The following is a 22,514-nucleotide window of genomic DNA, read 5'->3' as shown; positions in this document are numbered from 1 at the left end:
TTTAAATACTGAATCACTTTCAAATCTCATGCTTCATGATATGAATCCAAACTGAAGAGAGGGCACCATCATCATTTCCTGTTGTAATTATCAGATCATATACCATAAATGTCTGACTAAAACAATAGTTACCAGTTTCTTCACTGGTATGCTCACAACTAGGAGGGTTGATTTTGATGTCCCACAGATGTGCCACACTCTTTGCTTTGAAAAGGACGTCCTTCATCACACAGAACAGAATAAGTAATCAAAACTATGCCCATGCCATGGTTCATGTAGAGCTCATAGGTCAAAGCTCATTGTATGGACTGTGTATGGGAGATTTGAAAGTGGTCCAATCTTCAAACAATTCTGGACATGAGTTCCCTAACTGAGCTTTTACTGCTAAGTCCCCTCTACAACACACAGAAACCTGTCATAGAAATTGTGAAACATCATGTATAATAATCACACCTTGTTAGATAATGCTTACATTGTTGAGTTGCACATGCAATGGATCTAGTTACAGGTTATAAACACTTTGTGGAAACTAAGTTCTTTACATATCAGTCTGCTGAATAAATCATTTATGAGACTAAATACATGCTCACGGTCAATGTAGCATTATATGAAATGGATGTACATGAAAGTAATATTTTAATTTAATTACTTTATACAGTAACAGTTTAAGAAAGAAGGAAATGAAGAAACATGTTAAATATATTTGTATCACTGTACCCATCAGCACTTCACATTTTATCTATTGCCACCATCAGACATACACACAATGTTAGCAAAACTATGCCAGTCTTCTACCTTTTTAACTGTACATGGTACATATCACATATGTAAGCACACGCTCTCTTCCTTTCTTTTGGTGTACTTTATCACTACAATTGTTTCTATCTAGCAGTCACTAAAATAGAATTTTGCATGAGTGTGTCTTACTGTCAATTAGTCAATTTACTGTTTTAGAAAATATATGCTTCTCGTCAGTTGTCGTGCTTCATTTTTTTTCAGCCTGCTGATGTCTACCAAAGCAATTGTTCTAATATTCATAACACAGAACTAAAGTGAAGAAATGTATGAGACTCCTTGAAAAAAAATACTATTTTTATGTTCTACTGATCAATCAAAAGCCAAGGAAATTATCTCCTCAGATAGAGTAATACCAACCATCTTACCAAGACTCAAACAAATCTATGGATTTGAAAATTGTCAGCTCTGCTTAGTGCATTAGATTTGTGTTGCACAAACTTCACAGTAATTCAGTATTTATAGATATTATGTACACACATCAATAAGTACAAATCCCAATTCATACAAAATGACATTACTCCTTAATTCTTGCATTTTACAAAACTGTGCACAGCCATTAATGATCATATAAGGTAACAAAAGTATTTTTGTTTAATAACACACTCTGACTGGCTCATAAGAGGAATTCAGAGTTTAAAATTCAATTTTTATATGTAGGTATTCACTCAAGTATGGGAGCACAAAGGAAGCTAAAACTTTTTTAAAAAATGTAAATTTAATAGTGCCACACCAAACAGATATATTATGTAATAACAATAAACAAAACTGTTTCAATTCTAAAAACTTTTGGCCAATACAATATGATGGGCACTCTTGACCAATTTGTGGTCAGCAGCGTTTTGCATTGGGTACCCTCTTGCTTTCAACAAAATCCAACAGTTGATCCCGCTGAAGCTTTTCTGGGTCTTTCTTAACATGATGATCATGGACCACTACACCTTCTTCCCAGAACCATATTAGTCGCTTCTGGAAACATAGCCTGTAAAGAGAATAAACACACAGTTAAAATCATACAAGAAACTACTTGTCACTTTTAGCAATCACATATTTTATTTGTGAGATGATGAGGTCATTTAAAGAATTGATGTCAATAGCTTAATGAAAATTCACATTATCTGATACAGAAGAAGAGCATTCACTTCGCAACTACTGAACCAAAGGTGCGTTAGCATGTGTGATACATTCACATATCAAGAATAATGGTTAGGAATACTGGTGTTGGTGGGACATAAAAGTCTCTATCATGTCAGTGTGAGAAGAGATGACAGGTACAGAAATCAGAAGTGGCAGTTTTGCCAACCAATGCCAGAGAAAGGCAATGGTGCAGAAGTTTGGTGAGGCAGAGTAATGCGACAAAGATGAAAGTGTATTTATGCAGGTAGGAACAGGATAGGGACGCCATACAGAGATGATTCAAAAGACTTTAGATTCCTTTCTTTTGCCACATGTCTGCCACCATACCATGATTTGAATAACTCTGCACTCTTACCTCACTTTTCCCTTGTTTTGTTATATTTCAATTAACCCTACAAATAATCTGCCAAAATTTTCCAGAAGAGAGATAGTTATACAAAGTGTCCCAGAAATGTTGGGACAAACTTCAAAGGGTTGCAGATCATGTCTTGAGGAACAAATCGAGGCTAGGAACCTGTGTCTAAAAATGTCATCCTATGATTCTACAGAGTGCCAAAGTTATAGGTGTTGGAACATGCCATTAGGTCACCCTACTGATCACCTTCAGCAGCAAATGTGACTTTGCATGCTGAAGGACCGTAGGCAGAACATATCACAATGTTGTTTGCTATTCAGTGATCACAACTGATTGGCACAATCACCAGTGGAGAAGATGGAGCTAGCTGCTGCATAAAAAGGCCTTGTCTCCTACGAATGTGATACCCCGTTAACTCAGTGGGTGATGGTTTCAGACATTTCCATTTGCAGTTTATTTTTCCCCTGGAACCCTGTGACAATGCCAGTGTTAGTTGAAAAAAAAGGGGGTGGAGTGAGGTGGGAGGAAGGGACCAAACTGCTAGGTCATCGGTCCCTTGTTCCAATTAAAGCAAGTATACAAGTGTGAGAACGAAACAAATGAGACGTACAACACAAAACGGGGAGCAAGGAAAAACCACAAGAACGACTTAAGGGCAACAACATACACTAAGACAAGAAAACCACAGACATATGCAAGAAACAGATAGAAGAAATTAAAACAAGAGAGCATATGACCATGGCTGGCTGATCACGAGAATAAAAAGGATAAGCCAGCTGCTCTGCAACACATTAAAACCTCCAGCCTAAAAGCACTGGCAGGGAGCACACAGAGGGATAAAGGACATGCAATAAACTTACATGGAATTATAAAACCAACTTTCATGGAGAAAATGTAAAACCAAATCACCCGATGACGCGTTGTCTGCTAAAATGAGTGGCAGCAATTCCAGTAACTGAAGATTGCCTCGCAGGGCAGTCAGAGTAGGGACAGCACAATAGAATGTGGGCCACTGTTAACCAGACGCCACACTGACACTGAGTGGGGGGTGGGTGGGAGGGGGGACGGGGAGGACAGGGGGAGGGGCTCTTCACGGCGCAGGAGATAGCCATGCGTCAACCACATGTGGCCAATGCTGAGATGGCAGAGAACCACAGAGTCCCAGCAAGAGGCCCACATAGAGGGCTTCCAAAAAAAGTCTCCTTAATGGCACGCAGTTTTTTGTGCATACTGAGACTATGCCATTCTGTCTCCCAAAGCCGAAAAACCTTGTGGCGTAAGACTGAATGCAGGTCAGTTTCAGAGATGCCCATCTCCAGAAGCAGTTTCCACGTAGCCTGTTTGGCCAGCCTGTCAGCAAGTTCGTTGCCTGGCATGCCGACGTGTCCCCGAGTCCAGACAAACACCACTGAACGACTGGACCATTCCAGGGCATAGATGGACTCCTGGATGGTCACTAAAAAGGATGGCAAGGCTAGCACTGGTCAATAGTTTGTAGGCTGCTCAAGGAGTCAGTACACAGAAGAAACGACTCCCCAGGGCATGAGAAAATGTACTCAAGTTGCATGAGATATAGCCGCCAGCTCTGCAATGAAAACACTGCAGCCATCTGGCAAGGAGTGCTGTTCAATGTGTCGCCCATGAACATATACAAAGCCAACGTGACCATCAGCCATCGGTGTAAACCACGTCATGGCCTCAGTACATATCGAGAATTGAGAGGAAGTGACAGCAGAGAGCCACAGGGTTAACTGAGTCCTTAGGGCCATGGGAAAGGTCCAGGAGAAACTTCGGCTGAGGTTTACCCCATGGAGGTATACGTGAACGGACCTCGAGTAGTGGGGGTAAAGGGAAGGACAGAAGCAATCGGGTGTGAACCGCAAACACAAGCCCTGACCTGGGCTGCTGATGCGGGAGATGAACCGCCTAGGATGGGAAAAGGAGATGGTAACTCAGATGCTCAGGAAAACTACGAGTGTGTGCAACGTAACTGGCAAGCAGTTGTGCGCGTCGGATCTGCAATGGAGGGACTCTGGCCTCCACCAGGACACTGGTCATCGGACTCATTCTAAAAGTTCCTGTCACTTGGTGAATACCACAGTGGAGCACTGGGTCAATGAAACGCAATGCTAAGGGTGCCACCGAACCATTAACCAGACTCGCACAGTCAAGGTGGGATTGAACAAGGGCTCTGTAGAGCTGCAGCAGCGTAGATCTGCACCCCTGTTGGTGTTGCTCAGGCAGCGGAGGGCACTGAGTTGCTGCCAGCACTTCCGCTTAAGCTCATGAAGGTGAGGTAGCCAAGGTAATCAGGCATCGGAAGCCAGTCCTAAGAATCGATATGTCTCCACTACAGTGAGTGGATCATCATTAAGGTAAAGTTCTGGTTCCGGATGAACAGTATGACGCCGAAAAAAGTGCATGACACACGACATTGTGGCTGGAAACTGCAAGTTGTGGGCTAGAGCCCATGGCTGCGCCTTGTGGACGGCTCCTTGTAGATGCCTCTCAGCAACACCAGTACTGGAGCAGCAGTACGAAATGCAGAAATCGTCTGCATATGGAGAAGGTAAGACGGATGGCCCTACAACTGCTGCTAGGCCGTTAATGGCCACTAAAAATAGAGATACCGTCAACACAGTGCCCTGTGGAACCCCATTCTCCTGGACATGGTGGAAATATGGGAGGCACCAACTTGGACACAGAAAGAACACAGCAACAGGAAATTATGGATAAAAATCGGGAGTGGGCCCTGGAGACCCCACTCATATAATTTGGCAAGGATATGATGTCACCAGGTTGTGTTGTAAGCTTTTCACTTGCCATAGAATTGTTAGGTCGGGGCTTTGGTGTGATGGGTGCTGTAGTTTTTTCCATGTGGGTGACTGTAGTGGCGTGGGAATAGGGGAAGTAAATGAGACTCATCAGTGGTTTTGTAGGATTTGTAGTAGAGATAGGAAGATACTGGAACAGGAGGGGAAAATTGCTGCCCTTCAGGCTGAATTAGACAAGGCCAGGGGAGATCTTGACAGGTTAAGGAGGGAGAAGGGTAAAGAGAGGTGGGAAGTGGCAACAGGCAACAGGAGGAACAGGCCTAGAACTTTGTCTGACAGCTTTATGGTGAATGTGGAAAATAGATTTGACCTGTTGCTTCAGTTAGAAGCTGGTGAGCCTCAAGCAGTTGCAGGTGTAGACAGGGCACAACAAACTTTCAGCAGCAGATTGAAAAGTAAGAATGTAGGGAAATCAGAAAAGAGAAAGAAAGTGTTGTTGTTAGGTAGTTCCCATGGAAGAGGTGTTGGCCAACTCTTGCAGGATGAACTAGGATCAGAATACCAGGTCACCAATTTTTTTAAACCTAGTGCTGGTCTGGAGCACGTGACAGAGGATTTAGGATCACTTTGCAAAGATTTCACTAAGGAAGACACCGTGGTTATAGTGGGTGGGGCAGGTAACAGTATTGACAGAAATCCTGGGTACAGTATAGAGTGTGACCTGGCGAAGATTGCATCAGCATCGAAGCATACTAGTGTTGAGTTTGTATCTGTTCTTGGGCGCCATGACCGACCTCATTTGAACTCTTCTGTCAAGAGAGTTAATTTGGAGCTGGAACGGCTGCTCATGTCGGGTGCGGGGTCACACATTGGTGTGGTTCATGTTGATTCTCTCAGTAGGTGGGATTATACTAGGCATGGCCTTCACCTCAACAGGAAGGGGAAGGGTAAATTAACTGGGGAAATAGCAGGAAAGTTAAAGGGGGGGAGGCACTGTCATGAGTGGTAAAATACCAGTGGTTATAGGATTCAGAAAAGACCCTTTTTTAGGGTAGGGAGGACAGAAAGAAAGCAAATTTTAAGAGAGGTTAGAACTGAGACAAACCTTCAGTTTGAAAAAGAAATCAAAAAACATAATTCCAGCTTATAACATCAGCATAAACAGCCATTGGTTAAGAATTTTCAACTGTCAGCAGATATTTTAACTCCACCCAATTTTAACTCAGACAATGTGAAATGTCAGCTATCTTTATTGCATCAAAATATTCGAGGACTGAGAAATAAAATTAATGAATTAACTATATGCATAGATGAATTAGAGTCTTCAAACCCAGCTGACATAATCTGCCTCTCTGAACATCATGTGACCACTGGTATAGAACTTTTAAGTGTTACAGGGTTTAGGTTAGCATCTCACTTTTGTAGATCAGAAATGGAGAAAGGACGAGTTGCCACATTCATCAGGAACTGTCATAAATTTAAGAACATAGACATTCATAAATTTTGCCTAGAACAGCATATGGAAGCATGTGCAACAGAATTAGATTTTCACAAAAAATCTTTCATAATATTAAGTGTATATCGAGCACCTGCAGGTAACTTTAATCTGTTTGTAAACCACCTTGAAGCTGTACTGGCCCATTTAATAACCAAAAACAAAGAAATAGTGGTTGCTGGTGATTTCAATGTAGATTTCCTTAAAGACTCTCCGAATAAGAACTTATTTGAGTTAGTAACACTATCATTCAACTTAATTCCCACAGTAAAGTTCCCCACTAGGATAGCCACTTGCTCACAAACAGCCATTGATAATATCTTTATAGAAAAGTCCAATGAACAAAATTATATTACAAAACCAATAGCCAATGGCCTCTCAGACCATGACATGCAGTTCCTTCTGTTAAATGTTAATACTGAACAGGATATAAAATCTGTTAAATCTGAGCTCAAGAGGGTAATCAGTAAGCCAAAAATTGATTATTTTAGGACACTCCTCAGAGACATTCACTGGACTGATGTTTACAGTGCTCATGGCATGAATGAAAAATATAACATTTTTGCTAATAAAGTGCTTACCTTATTTGAACACTGCTTTCCCCCAAAACTTACCAAGGTTAGAGGAAAATCTACAAAGAAGCCATGGATTACTCGAGGAATAAGGGTATCTTGTAAAACAAAAAGAAAACTGTATCTGTCAATCCGAAACATTTCCAATGTTGATGCTATAGCACATTATAAGAAATACTGCAAAATATTAAAGACTGTAATATGTATGTCAAAGCAAATATATTACAAGGAAAAGATAGTCATATCAGATAACAAAATAAAGACAATATGGGATATAGTGAAGGAGGAGACCGGTAGGACCAGACATGAAGAGGAACAAATAGCATTAAGAGTAAATGATACATTGGTGACAGATGTGTATAGTGTTGCAGAACTTTTTAACAAACATTTTATAACTGTTACTGAAAAGATGGGGTTGTCAGGTTCGGTAGATGCTGCTATGGATTACCTTAGACCAGACATTTCAAGTAATTTCCATAATATGAATTTGACCCTCACTACCCCAACAGAAATAATGTCCATCATAAAATCTTTAAAATCAAAAACATCTAGTGGGTATGATGAAATATCAACAAAGTTAATTAAAGAATGTGATTCTGAGCTAAGTAACATATTAAGCTATCTGTGTAACCAGTCGTTTATCAGTGGAATATTTCCTGAATGGCTGAAATATGCTGAAGTTAAGCCACTGTTTAAGAAGGGAGATAAAGAAATAGCATCAAATTTCCGTCCAATTTCACTGTTACCAGCATTCTCAAAAATTTTCGAAAAAGTAATGTACCGTCGTCTTTATAACCATCTTATCTCAAACAACATACTGTCAAAGTCACAGTTTGGATTTCTAAAAGGTTCTGATATTGAGAAGGCTATCTTCACTTACAGTGAAAATGTGCTTAATTCATTAGACAAAAAATTGCAGGCAACTGGTATATTTTGTGATCTATCAAAGGCATTTGACTGTGTAAATCACAATATCCTTTTAAGTAAACTAGAATATTATAGTGTAACAGGAAATGCTGCAAAATGGTTCAAATCTTATATCTCTGGCAGGAAACAAAGGGTGTTATTAGGAAAGAGCTTGATACATGTCTATCAGGCATCATCCAACTGGGAACTAATTACATGTGGGGTCCCACAAGGTTCCATTTTGGGGCCCTTACTTTTTCTTGTGTATATCAATGACCTTTCATCAGTAACATTACCAGATGCCAAGTTTGTTTTGTTTGCCGATGATACAAACATTGCAATAAATAGCAAATCAAGTGTAGTCTTAGAAAGATCAGCCAATAAAATATTTGTGGACATTAATCACTGGTTCCTAGCCAATTCTTTGTCACTAAACTTTGAAAAAACACACTACATGCAGTTCAGAACTTGTAAGGGGTGTCCCAAGAGTATATGTCTAACATATGATGACAAGAAGATAGAAGAAGTGGACAGTGTTAAATTCTTGGGATTACAGCTTGATAATAAATTCAATTGGGAGGAGCACACCACAGAACTGCTGAAGCGTCTTAACAAATCTCTGTTTGCAATGCGAATTTTGTCAGACGTAGGGGATATAAAAATGAAAAAGCTGGCATACTATGCTTACTTTCATTCCATAATGTCATATGGGATTATTTTTTGGGGTAATTCATCAAGCCAAGCTAAAGTTTTCCGGGCACAAAAACGTGCAGTAAGAATTATATGTGGTGTGAACTCAAGAACATCCTGCAGAAGCCTGTTTAGGGAACTAGGGATACTAACTACAGCTTCCCAGTATATTTATTCCTTAATGAAATTTGTCATTAAAAATATATCACTTTTTCAAACCAACAGCTCAATTCATGGAATCAATACTAGAAATAAGAATAATCTTCACAAGAATTTAAAGTCACTTAGTCTTGTACAAAAAGGTGTGCATTATTCAGGAACACACATTTTCAATAACTTGCCAGCAGCCATAAAAAGCTTAACAACCAATGAAATTCAGTTTAAGAGAAGCCTAAAGGATTTATTGGTGGCCAACTCCTTCTACTCCATTGATGAATTTCTTAGTAAAACCAACTGATTTGTATATAAGTACAACATAACTTCTGCACAATTTCAGTGCAGTAATGTGTTCACTGAAAATTTGTGTGTGTGTGTGTGTGTGTGTGTGTGTGTGTGTGTGTGTGTGTGTGTGTGTGTGTGTGTGTGTGTAAGTATAATCTAACTTCTGCACCATTTCAGTGCAGTAATGTGTTCATTGTAAATAAGTATTACAGTAGTTGTATTACATGTTTATTACCTTATAAATAAATAAAAAACGTTTTTTATTTTAAATTCAGTGCATTAGTATTTGTAAAATGACTCTTAGTGTTCATTAAAAATGACGATCATTCCACTTGGGACCTGTGGAATGGTACATTAGCTTATTTGTTTTAGTTGTAAATATTTGTCATGTATTGTTGTTTTTCTGACATGTTCCACATCCAGGAGGACCTCCTCACTATGTATCAATTGGAATGAAAGTAAATCTAATCTAATAATCTAATCTAATCTAAAAAAAGACGGCAACCAGGTGTTGGTGTCTGGAAAAGGCTGTTTGGATGGCAGATTCGAGGGACACAAGAATATCAATGGTAGAGTGACATTGGTGGAAACCACCCTGGTGGCCACATGACTCCAGGACCCAACTCAACCACCGACACATCATATGTTCTGGCAGCTTGCAAAGAATGTTGGTGAGTCTGATGGGCCAATAGCTATCCACATCAAGTCAATTTTTACTTGGTTTGAGTATAGGAATGATGGTGCTCTCCTGCCATTGCGATGGAAAGACGCCTTCACACCAGATCCAGATGAAGATGATGAGAAGAAGTCAGTTGTAGTCGGGCGAGAGATGTTTAATCATCTGACTGTGGATCCGATCTGGCCCAGGAGCTGCATCGGGGCAATGTGCAAGGGTGCTGAGGAGCTCCCACTCTGCAAATGAGACATTAAAAGGTTGGGGGGGGGGGGGGGGGGGGAGGTAGTTCTCTGATGCAGAGGCTCAAGCATAGTTCTCGCTCAGCAAAGTGCTCCAACACAAGGGACACCTGTTGGTGTCTGGTACCCAAAAACACGTCTAATCTTTGTCCAGACTTGGGAAGGTGACATATGGCACCCAATGGTCGAGACGTACCTCTCTCAACACTCCTGTTCCCATCTTTTTATAAGCTGGTGAGCATGGGCACAGAGCAGTTTAAAAGCTATCAGGTGCTCCAGATCCAGAGAATGGTGCCACTTATGTTGCTGTAGAGCCCACCTATGCTCTTTAATGGCCCAGCAATTTCCGGCGACCGCCAAGGTACTGTCTTTCGCTGGGGGTACCCTGAGAAAAAAGGGATCGCATTTTCCCCCACAGAAATGATCATTCTAGTGACCCGTTCAACCACCACATCAATGGTACCATGTGGGGGAGACTCAATGGTGACAGCAGAGGTGAAAGCTTACCAGTCTGCCTTGTTTAAAGCCCATCTGGACAGGCATCTAGGGGAATGACGCCAGGGTAGTGACAGGAAAATGGGGAAGTGATCACTACCACATATGTCATCGTGGGCTCTCCAGCGAACAGATGGTTGAAGTCCTGGACTGCAAAGTGATAAATCAGTAGCCGAATAATTACCATGAGCCACACTAAAATGTGTGAGGGGCCCCATTATTTAGAAGGCAGAGGTTGAGCTAACAGAGTAAATTTTTGACTTCTCTACCTCGGCCAGTAAGCATGGTGTCACCCCACAAAGGGGTGTGGGCATTAAAATCTCCCAAAAGTAGGAAAGGTTTAGGGGGTTGACGAATCAGTGCAGCCAAGACATTCAGGGGTACCACACCTCTGGAGGAAGATATACGTTGCAGACAGTTATTTTCTGCATTGTCCTTATCCTGAAAGCCACAGCTTCAAGAGGAGTGTGAAGGGGCACAGGTTCACTACATACCGAGTTCACTCTATTATATTCGCTACTGTTCTTGTAATATCCCCTATTGCCATAGAGCTCTGGGTTCCGCATTGCCGGTAACCAGGTTTCCTGGAGGGCAATGCAGAAAGCAGGTGTAAGGCTTAACAATTGCTGTAGGTCAGCCAGGTGGTGGAAATAACCGCTGAAATTCCACTGGAGGATGACGTTATCGCAAGGCAGGGAAGGTATGAAATGGTCAATGAGGCAGGTTACGCCTCAGGGTCACCTGCTACCACCGACTGAGTACCTGTGTGATCAACATCCACTGTGTCTGATGGTCCGGCGAGATCTAGGTCCTCAGCGACCATTAGAATCTCCACCTCATCCTCAGACCCAGAGCTTATAGGTAGTGGTGGTGTGGGTGCCACCACAATTTTCTTCGTCTTAGGGGTCTTCTTTTTGGATTTTTCTTGATGCTCCTTGGGTTTCTCTGGCTGGGAGGGCTTCACTGATTCAGTATCCAGGATTGATGAGGATTTTGAAGCCCTATTACCAGCTGCTTTTGGGCACTTCAGCCACTGGCAAATGTCATCTTTCCCATTAACAGAAACCCGGGGAGGGAGGGACCCAAGGGACCCCTTCCTAAGAAGAGGAGCCAAAGAAGACTTACGCTTCTCTGGCTGAGAAGTGAGGACTGGTGTTCCTGGCAGTTGCAGGGGCAGTGCCCCCCTAGGTAGGTGGTGCAGCAGCAACAGGAAGGGTACTGCCCTCCACCATCAAGGGGTAGGTGTAGTCTTACAGCTCTGAGAGCCGACTGGAATTAATGGAACTGATGGGGCTACAACTGTTGTTGAGGATGTCATTTGCACAGGATGTAATCATTCAAAACTCCTCTTAGCCTCTGTGAAGGTCAGTCGGTCCAGGGTCTTCTATTCCATGATTTTTCTTTCTTTCTGTAGGATCCTGAAGTCTGGCGAGCAAGGGGAATGGTGCTCTCCGCAGTTGACACAGATGGGAGGCAGGGCACATGGAGTATTGGAATGCAAAGGACGTCCACAATCCTTACAGGTGACGCTGGAAGTACAGCGGGAAGACATATGGCCGAACTTCCAGCACTTAAAGTACCGCATCGCGGGAGGTATATATGGCTTTACATCACAGCGGTAGACCATCACCTTGACCTTCTCGGGTAACGTGTCACCCTCAAAGGCCAAGATGAAGGCATCAGCGGCAACCTGATTATCCCTTGGACTCTGATAGATGTGCCGGACAAAATAAGCACCTCACCACTCTAAATTGCAGTGCAGCTCATCATCAGACTGAAAAAGAAGGTGATACCCTGGACCATATTTAAGCTCTTATGGGGCGTGATGGAAACAGAAGCATCCCCCAGCATGTCACAGGAGAGTAGAGCCTGTGACTAGGCAGAGGCTGTTTTCATCAAGACTGACCCAGATCGCATTTTGGACAATCCCTCCATCTCCCTAAACTCGTCCTCTAAATGCTCTACAAAAAACTGAGGCTTCATTGACATGGAGAATTCCCCATCAGCTCTCATACACACAAGGTACCATGACGGATAAGATTCACTGCCATCCTTAGCCTGGCATTCCTCGCATGGTGTGGCCAGGGAGGGGAACAATTTGGGGTCATACTTCTGTGCATTAAATTGAGTCCTTGAAAGCTTAGAGACTGCTGGTGTTTGACCACCAGCAAGAGATGATGTAGTATGCTACATAGCGTGTCATCTGCCCTGATACCACCCACTCCGACCAGGAGCCCTCCCCATGGGTGCCACCCAGCCTCAGCCAAGGGCACCTGGCAGGATGGCCATTGCTGGGAGTCCCGATGCCCCAGGAAGATGGGCATCTTCTCTTTGGTATATGTGGGTAGTTAACAGTGCAAGCATCAGCAGAACGATACCTGTGAAGTCAGGGGGCTACAACCAACATGGTATGGCTCCACCACAACGGATTGGGTACCATGCTGGAATCATGTGCAAACAAGTACGATATCAACATCAGTGAAGAAAACAATACTGCACAGTGGACGGAGGAAAACACACCCTGGAGGGCGACCTCGCCCAACAGCTGGAGAATGAGTGGAAGTGCAGATGCACTTCAACATAGGATGCGAAAGGTCTCAGCACACGATGGACACGATGTGCTATGTAAGGCGCCCTTCCTCAACTGGCTCGCTCTTCGGGAAAATGTAGAAGAATGGAAGTCAAACCCTACAGGGGACTATCACATAAAGGCTGAAACGTGTGAGACTCCTTTTAGTCGCCTCATACAACAGGCACGAATACCTCAGGCCTATTCTAACCCCTGGACCTGCAGGGGCATGTTTTTTGGTACATAGGAGAAAAATAAACTGCACATGAAAACCAATATCCGAAAGTGTCAACCACAAAGGCAAAAGAGCATCGCATTAATAGAAAACAAGCCCTGTCTATGCAGCACCTAGCTCAATATTCTCCACTGACAGTTGTGGCACTCATTCATGGTCACTGAATGTCAAACAACATTGCGTGGCTTTCTGCCTATGATCCGTGAGTGTACAAAGACGGTTGCTGCTGATGGGGTTGCCTAGTGGCAGATGCCAACACCTATAATTTTGATGCTTTGTAGTATCATTGGATGACACTTGTGGACACGAGTTTCTGTCCTCAATTCGTTCTTCAATGCACCTTCTGAAACCTCTGAATTTGTTGAAACATTTCTGGGACACACTGTACAGCAACAGAGCACAATGTGTGTACTGTAATGTTTCAAAATTTGAAGCTATACCGTTCCTGATTGTGCGATCTTCATGATGTATAGTGCAATTTATTTCAATGCATGGTAACTATTTTTGAAATATGACAGTGAAATATTTATATAAATACATCTCTGGTTATACAAATTTATGATAACAGATGTTATGACAGAATATTTTCATACATAAGTGAGAAATGATCTACAAGTTATCTACAATTGACAGTATGAATTTAATTATCTGAAATCTATAAGTGAATAGAAGTTTCTAAGAGTTAACAGGCTAATTTGAAATGCATTTGAGTAATCAGTTTTGAACTCAAAGATTATTTCAAGTTGTTGACCAGCTGTCATTTAGCATTTCTCGTTGTCATACCAATGCACCTTCGGTTATATTAATTGAAAATTTTTAATTGCAAGATGTTTGAAGTTACCATGCCTCTTATTCTTTAAAGACTTTCTGAATTCAAACTTGTGCAAATCATACATCCTCAGAAACAAAATGCTATGCGTACCCATTTAATAAAGACAAAAATATTATGACTATTTATGCATATACTGCATTCTATATGGCTTGCAGACAACAGGATTGTAGCATTTTAATACTCAGAGATATTTACGTTAACATGAACTACTCTATTTAGCTTTAGATGTGTAGTTTCTAGTATAGTCTAGTTTTTAAAATACCAGGCAATGGCAACATGAAAGACATTTATAGTCTTGGGTGTTTTTGAAATTATTTATGTGTAACAGTCTTTTTGTCGTGCCTGTCTGCAACTCAATGTGTAATCTTTACATTGAGTAGCAGTCTATCATTTTTCTTATATTGTTGTTATGTATACTTATGAAATATTTCTGGTAGACCCTATGACAATGTAGCAGCTGATTGTGTAGATAAATATGCCCTTCATTAAACATTTATGTAATATTTTCTGGTGAGATCTTGAGGCTTGTCTGGTTGCCAGTATTTTGATGGTTGCTTGGCATCATCCACGTGCATGGTAATTAGAAGGTTAAATCTGCAGAAGTCAGCAATAGGGGGAGCAAAAGAATGAGATGCCCCAAGGATCTGTCCTGACCCCTCTCCTGTTCAGTTCATACATATCGATATGGCTGAAACCACATCAAACTCATGACTGGGCACTGACAATGAGGCATACAGATCTTCAAATTTCTGAGGCTCTCGAGAAACTCTGCGGCACATCATGCAGATCCTCTGCATTGACACTGTTGAAGAACATTCCTCCCCATCTAGGATGAACAGTACTCACACAAGACTTGTTGGCAAACAGCTCAACCATAACATGCATGTTGTAACTGATACAGTCAGGCCGACACCTAGTTTCAGGGTATCTATACTTAGCCACATACTACCTCCATCTCTGTGGTGAGAACATGCACTTGTACAGGAGTGAAAAAACTACAGAAAAATTCTCACCTCCATGTTCATGGAGACATTCAATTCGTCAGTAAACAGAGACTTTGCTCTCAATACACACCTCTGGAAACTGCATGCATGACAGCTGGCAACAGCTTTAATACTAATGACTGCTGGCGATGCAAATGGGAGATTAGTGCTACGATGGAACAACTTAAGATGCCAAGCATATTGACCAAGCCATGCGACTTTAAACTGCCACGAAGGATCTGCTCAGTTTTTAACTGATAAGAACTAATACTGGCAGGTGTACTGATTCTCCCCACAAGAGGAAAAAAATAACTTTTACACATTGTGACTGTGGCACTGAAAAGTCTTGTTCACCATTTAGTACAAAAATTTCTCCTGAGAGCTTTCTCTGGCAATCCAAGAGAGTTCCTAGTGATGAAGGATGGACCAATAGAGTACATTCACAGCCTGGGTATTAGTTTATAATCTCAGATAGTTGTAACTGATAATTTTTAGTTATGTAGACACATACTAAATTGATAAATTAACCCTTTCAGACTTGGATTTTTTCTGGAGAAAGGAAAATTTTTATTTCTGTTATAATGCTCTTACGCGATTTTTTAATGATGCAAGATTTGTATAAAAATATCTATCATTTTATAGACTAAAATAACTAATGATGAAATATTTTTTATTGTAATAAATAGTAAAATAATTACTATTCAATAATTACTATGCAAAATAACAATAACAATATTCAATTATACAGTGGAATATAGTGAATCAGCCACATCTGTGTATTCTGGTGGTCATGAGCTGCTGTGCACTGTCACAATCTGCTGTACTCTGCTACACTGACTTGCTGACATTTTCATAGTGATGCCCAACAGTTGGCAGCACTTTCTCATGATGAAAAGGTCGAACATTCACAAATGTGTACCCCAGGTTTTCATTAAGAAAAAATACTTCTGCTGCAGGTAAGACACAGTCAAAGTTTGTGTGTGTAATAATAGCCAGGGGGTCTGAAAGGGTTGAGCATTTATGGTTAATGATTTTACTACACCATCCAAGACAATCTCCTCAGTCTCTAATGCACAAACAATTCTTCTCCCAGCAACCCAGTCACCTCTATTGGCCTCAAGAATTCATTCTCATGAAAGCATTCAACAGTGAGAAGCTGTTTAGCATCTTTTCTCTGACTGTTCTGTTTATGTTTTGTTAAGTGGCACCTGTTTGTGTTGTTAAGATTAACTGAAGAGTACTCGCTTTTGATCTTTCTACTTGAGGGTCTGCTAAGAAGTGCAAAACTCCACATATGCACAATGTGTTACACATGTGTAATCTGGAGCCTGTCTCGGCTTCCTTAAGCTTTGCTACATCATTATTGGAACTACTGGCACAGCACAACGTTTCATTTAGCAGTGCAGTGTGACTCTATTTCTTCCAGAATTTGGTGCCGCACTTTTTGGGTGGCATGTTGTTGTTGTTGTGGTCTTCAGTCCTGAGACTGGTTTGATGCATCTCTCCATGCTACTCTCTCCTGTGCAAGCTTCTTCATCTCCCAGTACCTACTGCAACCTACATCCTTCTGAATCTGTTTAGTGTATTCGTCTCTTGGTCTCCCTCTACGATTTTTACCCTCGACACTGACCTCCAATACCAAATTGGTGATCCCTTGATGCCTCAGAATATTCCCTACCAAGCAATCCCTTCTTCTAGTCAAGTTGTGCTACAAATTTCTCTTCTCTCCAATTCTATTCAATACCTCCTCATTAGTTATGTGATCTACCCATCTAATCTTCAGCATTCTTCTGTAGCACACATTTTGAAAGCTTCTATTTGGTGGCCTAATGTTCTCCAATTTGGCGGAATTGTAATGGCAGCACTGTTTATCCCTCACTATTTATTCATCATACAAAAGAAGTTCAAAGATTCAGAGGTTGCTGTAATAAGACACTCAAAAAGAGTGTCACAGCCTGAAATGAATGGGACTCTCAGTTCTTCTTCAAAGAGGAGTATGAAAATTCTCAGTGTCTATTTGGCAGTTGCATAACTGCCAGATATTGACAAGTTGCTAAGGGACAGCCTCACAATATCATGCACAAATAATTGAAAGCTTTAGCTGGAAATTGAAAGAGCAACAAATTACAACAATTAACAGACAATTTGTACCTAGAATCATTATTTTGTACATCAAGAACCACTTTGTGCTAAAATTGCTAGCATGGAGCACACGATGAAACTAATGGTATGAATATTAAATTTTCTGAAGTCTCATGTATTATTACATGAATAGTTTCAACAGTTTTTGATGCAATTGAACAAGAGCATTGACACATTACATACCACTGTGAAGTACATTGGTTAAGTGGAGGGATAGGCCCAGAATGATATTTCAATTCAAGACCCGCTATTGTTGGATCTGAAGGGAAAAGAAGATCTGGAGTGGATTGCTGACCTTGTATTTTTAGTGGCCTTGACTGCACACTTGAATGCCATCAGTAAGATGTTGAAAGGTGAGAAGAAACTTATTCTTGATTTGTTGGGGAAAGTAGAAGCATTTAAAAAGAAAATCACTCTATGGAGGGGCAGTTTCTGACAAAGAAGGCCATCCATTTTCCAAGCTCTCTGGTGTTAAAGAAAATACAAAATTTGAATAATCCACCAAAGCATTGAAACAATTAAGGTACAGCTGTCTAAATATTTTTGGGACATGACCAACTTCACATCTGTTTTTGAATCTTTTTGACACCACTTGCTGTTTGAATTGTAAACACCTCCATATAAGTGCAGAAGGAACTGATGATCAACCTGAAATGTAATACCCATTTAAGAAATAAATTCTTTTAGGTCAAAACTGTCCAAGAGTTTTAAGAAAGTTTCCTTAGGAAAAGTTTCCATTTATCCATAATGAAACTGCAAAGGTGATATTAGCATTTTGTGTAAGCTATTTTTGACCATAAAACTAAATATGTCTGAAGTACATGGCAACCTAAGTGACACAAATCAGTTATACTGTCTTTGTCTGTCAGTGTGCTGACAGTTTGTGCTAGATATAAATTTTATCATAACTTCAACAAACCCAAATAATTAAACAAAACCAAAAACTTGTTTTGTTTGTGATCTATATTGAGAAATGTAGCCATTGCAACATCAGTAGTGTAGTTACAGATGGCAAAATTTGATTCTAGCTACATGTGAAATAAATATTTATTCCAATCCATGTGCTATGGAGCCTATTTATTTTTGTCTCATACAAGCTCAATTGCTGTAAGACTTTTACAAGGAACAATGTGGTACATACAAAATTACTAGCGTAATGCAGCTGCACCACAAGCTTTATTTTTACTTCGATGCGTGTATTGTCTTGTACCAACAGACAGTAACAATATAATATTGCTCTTTTTGACAAATAGTATGTACCTTTGAATTTCAAAATACAGAATAATATGAAAGCTAGCTGCATGAATCCTGTACAACATTCCTTCATGACTGGACTGCCATCTAATGTGGCATGTCCGCTGTTCCCAATCTTCCAGGTCAAACAGTGTAGCATGGTACTGGGAGAAATACGCAGTCAAATGATAGAGATCCACAAGCACACAAGGGCTCTGCACATGTGCACTCTTCTTTGCCATCACTGCTCTATTCATGTCTCAATCTGACCCATGGGGTTAAGGGATCCAGGTGGGTTCCCCCAAAGACAAGTTACAAGCTATAACATATTGCTTCCAGCTTGAATATTGATGACTGTATTCCACACAATGACACAAAATCAGATTACTAAAATATTTATAATAACAAAAAAAAATCAATTTTTAAAAATCTAATATAATTGGAAAGATAAAAAATTGACTTATCAAGTGGCAGTTGGAGAACCCACTTGTAAAAGTATATACATCTGCAAACTTTCAGAGCCAGTAGGTCCTTGTTCTGGTAGAAGGACTGTAGCAGAGGGACGAGCAGTGAAGGAAAAGGACTGGTGAGGTTCAAGACATGGGGACAGTTCAGAAAAGTTGCCCAAGAACACTGGGGCAGGGGAGACTTAACAGACAGGACGAAAAGGAAAGACCCTGAGTCTTTCCCTGTTGACTTTGAACTGCATTCATGTTTTGTTATTGTGGTGACCATTGGTAAAAGTTGCTAGTGAGCAGTCAGAGTCCACATATGAACTGTTAGCAGTGTGCATATTCCAGTTCAGTAATTTGATGTTGGAATCTTTGTTGAAAGTAGTTAACTAACTATTGGGTTTTTAATTATTGATTGCGCATTGGTGAGAAGTTTAACTGTGTCTTACATAGATCTGATAGTGTAGCAGAGTGAAGAAATAATTTGGGTCCACCAATAAATGTTTCCAATTACACCTGGGGAGCAATATGTCATGTAATTTGTCTTGTGCAACATACACATTTCACAGAGTGCATGGATTCGAGGTCCAGTCTTGTGACTTCGCACAATGGTAGAAAAGCTCTGACACATGGACGAAAGTGGTGTTTCAAATAATTTATTCTGATGAAATTCAATTTCCTTACACCTCTATTTTTCATTTTATTTCTATATTTATCTTTTGTATTCACAACTGATTTAAAGACAATACTGGCTCATTGTCAGTTACCTATTTGGAGTGCTTCATGAATCAAATGCCCTGAGTCAAAGAACGGTTGTTCCATCGAGGGAGGCACTTGTAATGGGTCTGACATACAGTTTGATAATTCATCTCAAACATGCTCTACCTTCTGTGTCATTCGGCCATATAGTGGTGTTTGACACAAATTACCCCATTAATGAATGTGATAATGAAACACTTCCTTTTTGTGTCCACTAATGAGCACATTTGTCTAATTCTCGAGAGTGTCCACAGAATGTCCTAGAGAAAAATTAACCAATGTATGGCATTAGAAGGCATAAATCTATTGGCAAGCAGTGTCTCACAAGCAAATTTTACAACATACGCAGACATAGTTACGGGAAACTTGATACTTTTCCAGGTATTTGTCCACTCTCCGTCTACTACAGCTAGTTGCCAGATACATCTGGACAACAAGGAACAACAAAATGAAAGGAACAACTCTTCCCCAAGTCAACTGCTTCATCCGACACCATGTATTTTATCAATGCTGGCTATAAATACCAGTGAATGACATCCCATTTTTAATAATTCAAGAAGCAATAATGAAGCAAGTTAGCTACTAGACAGCTCATGTTTCACCAATGTCGGCTGCATATACCAGGGAAATGCATCACATTTTTAACACATCAAGAGGAAATAAGGAAGCAAATAGGACTCGGACAGAGACAGTAGGGGTGGAACAGAGAACTGCAAGGAAAGACTATATTCAGTACCATACAACACATACAAAAGCTTATGGATGCCAAAAAGAGTTCACACTAGTCAAGCAGGAAACAACCCAAACCACCATTGCCCCACAGGCTTCAGAAGAGCCAAATTGTTCAGGACAGCTTAACTGAAGAAATTTATAATATAGTATTAAATTTACTAACACAAATAATAAGTAGCCTACATGGAGGTTTGAACGACAGTAACATAAAAGAATTCATTGCAGAATTGCTACTGACTCTAGGACTCAACAATGGTGGGATATGTTAAGAATATAAGTGGAATGTTCCCAAAATAGTTGAGTTTTGTCATTGTTTTTAAAAGAGATGATAGAACACCAGGTGACACAACCAAATGCCATGTGAATCCACACCCGCTGCTGATATATCGACAAAAGACACATCAGCGGAGGAGGAATGATCCACGCGCAGAGCACTCAAGAAGAGAGAGTAACAACAGACCGGCTTGACCGAGGTTATTTGAGTGAACATTACGATGGCAGATAGGCATGTACCGACAACATGGTCGCCAGTGGAAGTGCGTGCAATTATCTGGTATGAATCGGCACATGTCACTAGTGTGTCTGTCATCCATGAAAGCCTACTGACCATGTATGGTGAAGAGATCATGCCAGATCAAATGGTTGGTCACTGGTGTTGCATGTTTAGAGAAGGAAGGCAGAGCAGGAAGGATGGAGATTGAAGCAGGTGTCCCTCCGCAGCCACAAAAAACAGGGCACAGATCTTACCAGGATGCATTCTTCAAACTGATTGCATGCTGCAACAAATGTCTGAATGTTACTGGCACCTATGTTGAAAAATTGTGCAAGGTCAATGCCATGGTGTATTTGTTTTTGGCAATAATGTTTCTGTGATAAACAATGAGAAAACTTACTTTTGGGAAGTCCCTCATAGCACATTGGAAGCACCTGTAAAGTAACAAACTCAGCCTCACATGTATTTTATGTTGAAACCAGATATCAACACATGTGATATTTGAAACATGTTTGCTGTTGAATGAATCATTTCCATTTCCTGGGTTTGATGTGAGCCGAGCCGACGTGGACAATGGATATGGATGGAGGGTACTTCACATAAGAAACATAATCCCATGTGAAATTCAAGGAGATGATAGACAAGAAATATCACTTCAAACTGCTGGAGCTTTAGACAATAAATATGACTTCAAAATGCTGGAGATACATTATATATGAATGGAAATGAAAGAAACGTGTCATTCTACAGATCGCACATGGAGACTGTAATGATACAACAGCTGAGTATGTTTTCTAATTCGGTAACACATCTGAAGATAATATTAGGTGACTTAATGCTTGTTATCCTCCTTGGGGCTCAGACCAAGAAAACAGCACTGGCTAAATGACTGAGGAGACTGCCCACAAATATAACTTAATCCTATTTCAATATAATTCTTAAATTTTCAATGTAAGTAACCAAAACATCTCCACTAGAATAATTAGTTGATATCAACTAAAATCATTGTGAGGCACAGTTAGAGTTAAAAAAGACATTATCCAACATCTTGTTTTGGTTGTGGGACACCATCACCCCTAGGAAATTTCGTCATTTCGGAAAACAAAAAGTAAAAGCTAATGTAAAATGTGTCGTAACATGAACTAGCTGCCTGAAGATGAACCTTTTGGTTCGAAACCAGTAATGGCGCTATTTAAATAAATAAATTACATAGTAAAAAGTGGCTGGTTGCTGCTGTCTTCTCTGTAGAAGTCAACCTGCATGGATACCTTAATCATTTTAAATTAGTTTCTTGATGAGGATAACTGCACCCCTGATGAGAACAACTGCATCAAACTGACAACTGAGCACTGTAGATATATGTTTGTTGTACCCAAGGTTAACATTAGACTTCACATGGGAGGTATTGTGTTGTATTGAACTAGGGACCTAGAAACAACAGAGAGGCTTCATCCCCACCGTAGCTGCAGTGGTACACAAACGCACAACAGGCTACAGCTGTCCACTCAC

General features: G+C 40.6%; 1 protein-coding gene across 1 annotated transcript in view; it reads right to left on the bottom strand.

Annotated features, from left to right (window-relative positions):
* Window positions 1-350: 350 nt before the first annotated feature.
* LOC124625766 (cap-specific mRNA (nucleoside-2'-O-)-methyltransferase 1) overlaps window positions 351-22,514 on the bottom strand; it is a 293,563-nt gene continuing 271,399 nt past the window's right edge. Inside the window, exon 18 of the mRNA XM_047149205.1 lies at window positions 351-1,777. Coding sequence (XP_047005161.1) covers window positions 1,627-1,777 — 151 coding nt within the window. The 3' untranslated portion in view covers window positions 351-1,626. The remainder of the gene's footprint in view (window positions 1,778-22,514) is intronic.

This window comes from Schistocerca americana, chromosome 8, assembly GCF_021461395.2.
Source record: "Schistocerca americana isolate TAMUIC-IGC-003095 chromosome 8, iqSchAmer2.1, whole genome shotgun sequence".
In the NCBI taxonomy this organism is placed as follows: Eukaryota; Metazoa; Arthropoda; class Insecta; order Orthoptera; family Acrididae; genus Schistocerca; species Schistocerca americana.
The sequence above is the reverse complement of the archived record's forward strand: the minus strand, read 5'-3'. Positions and strand labels throughout refer to the sequence as shown.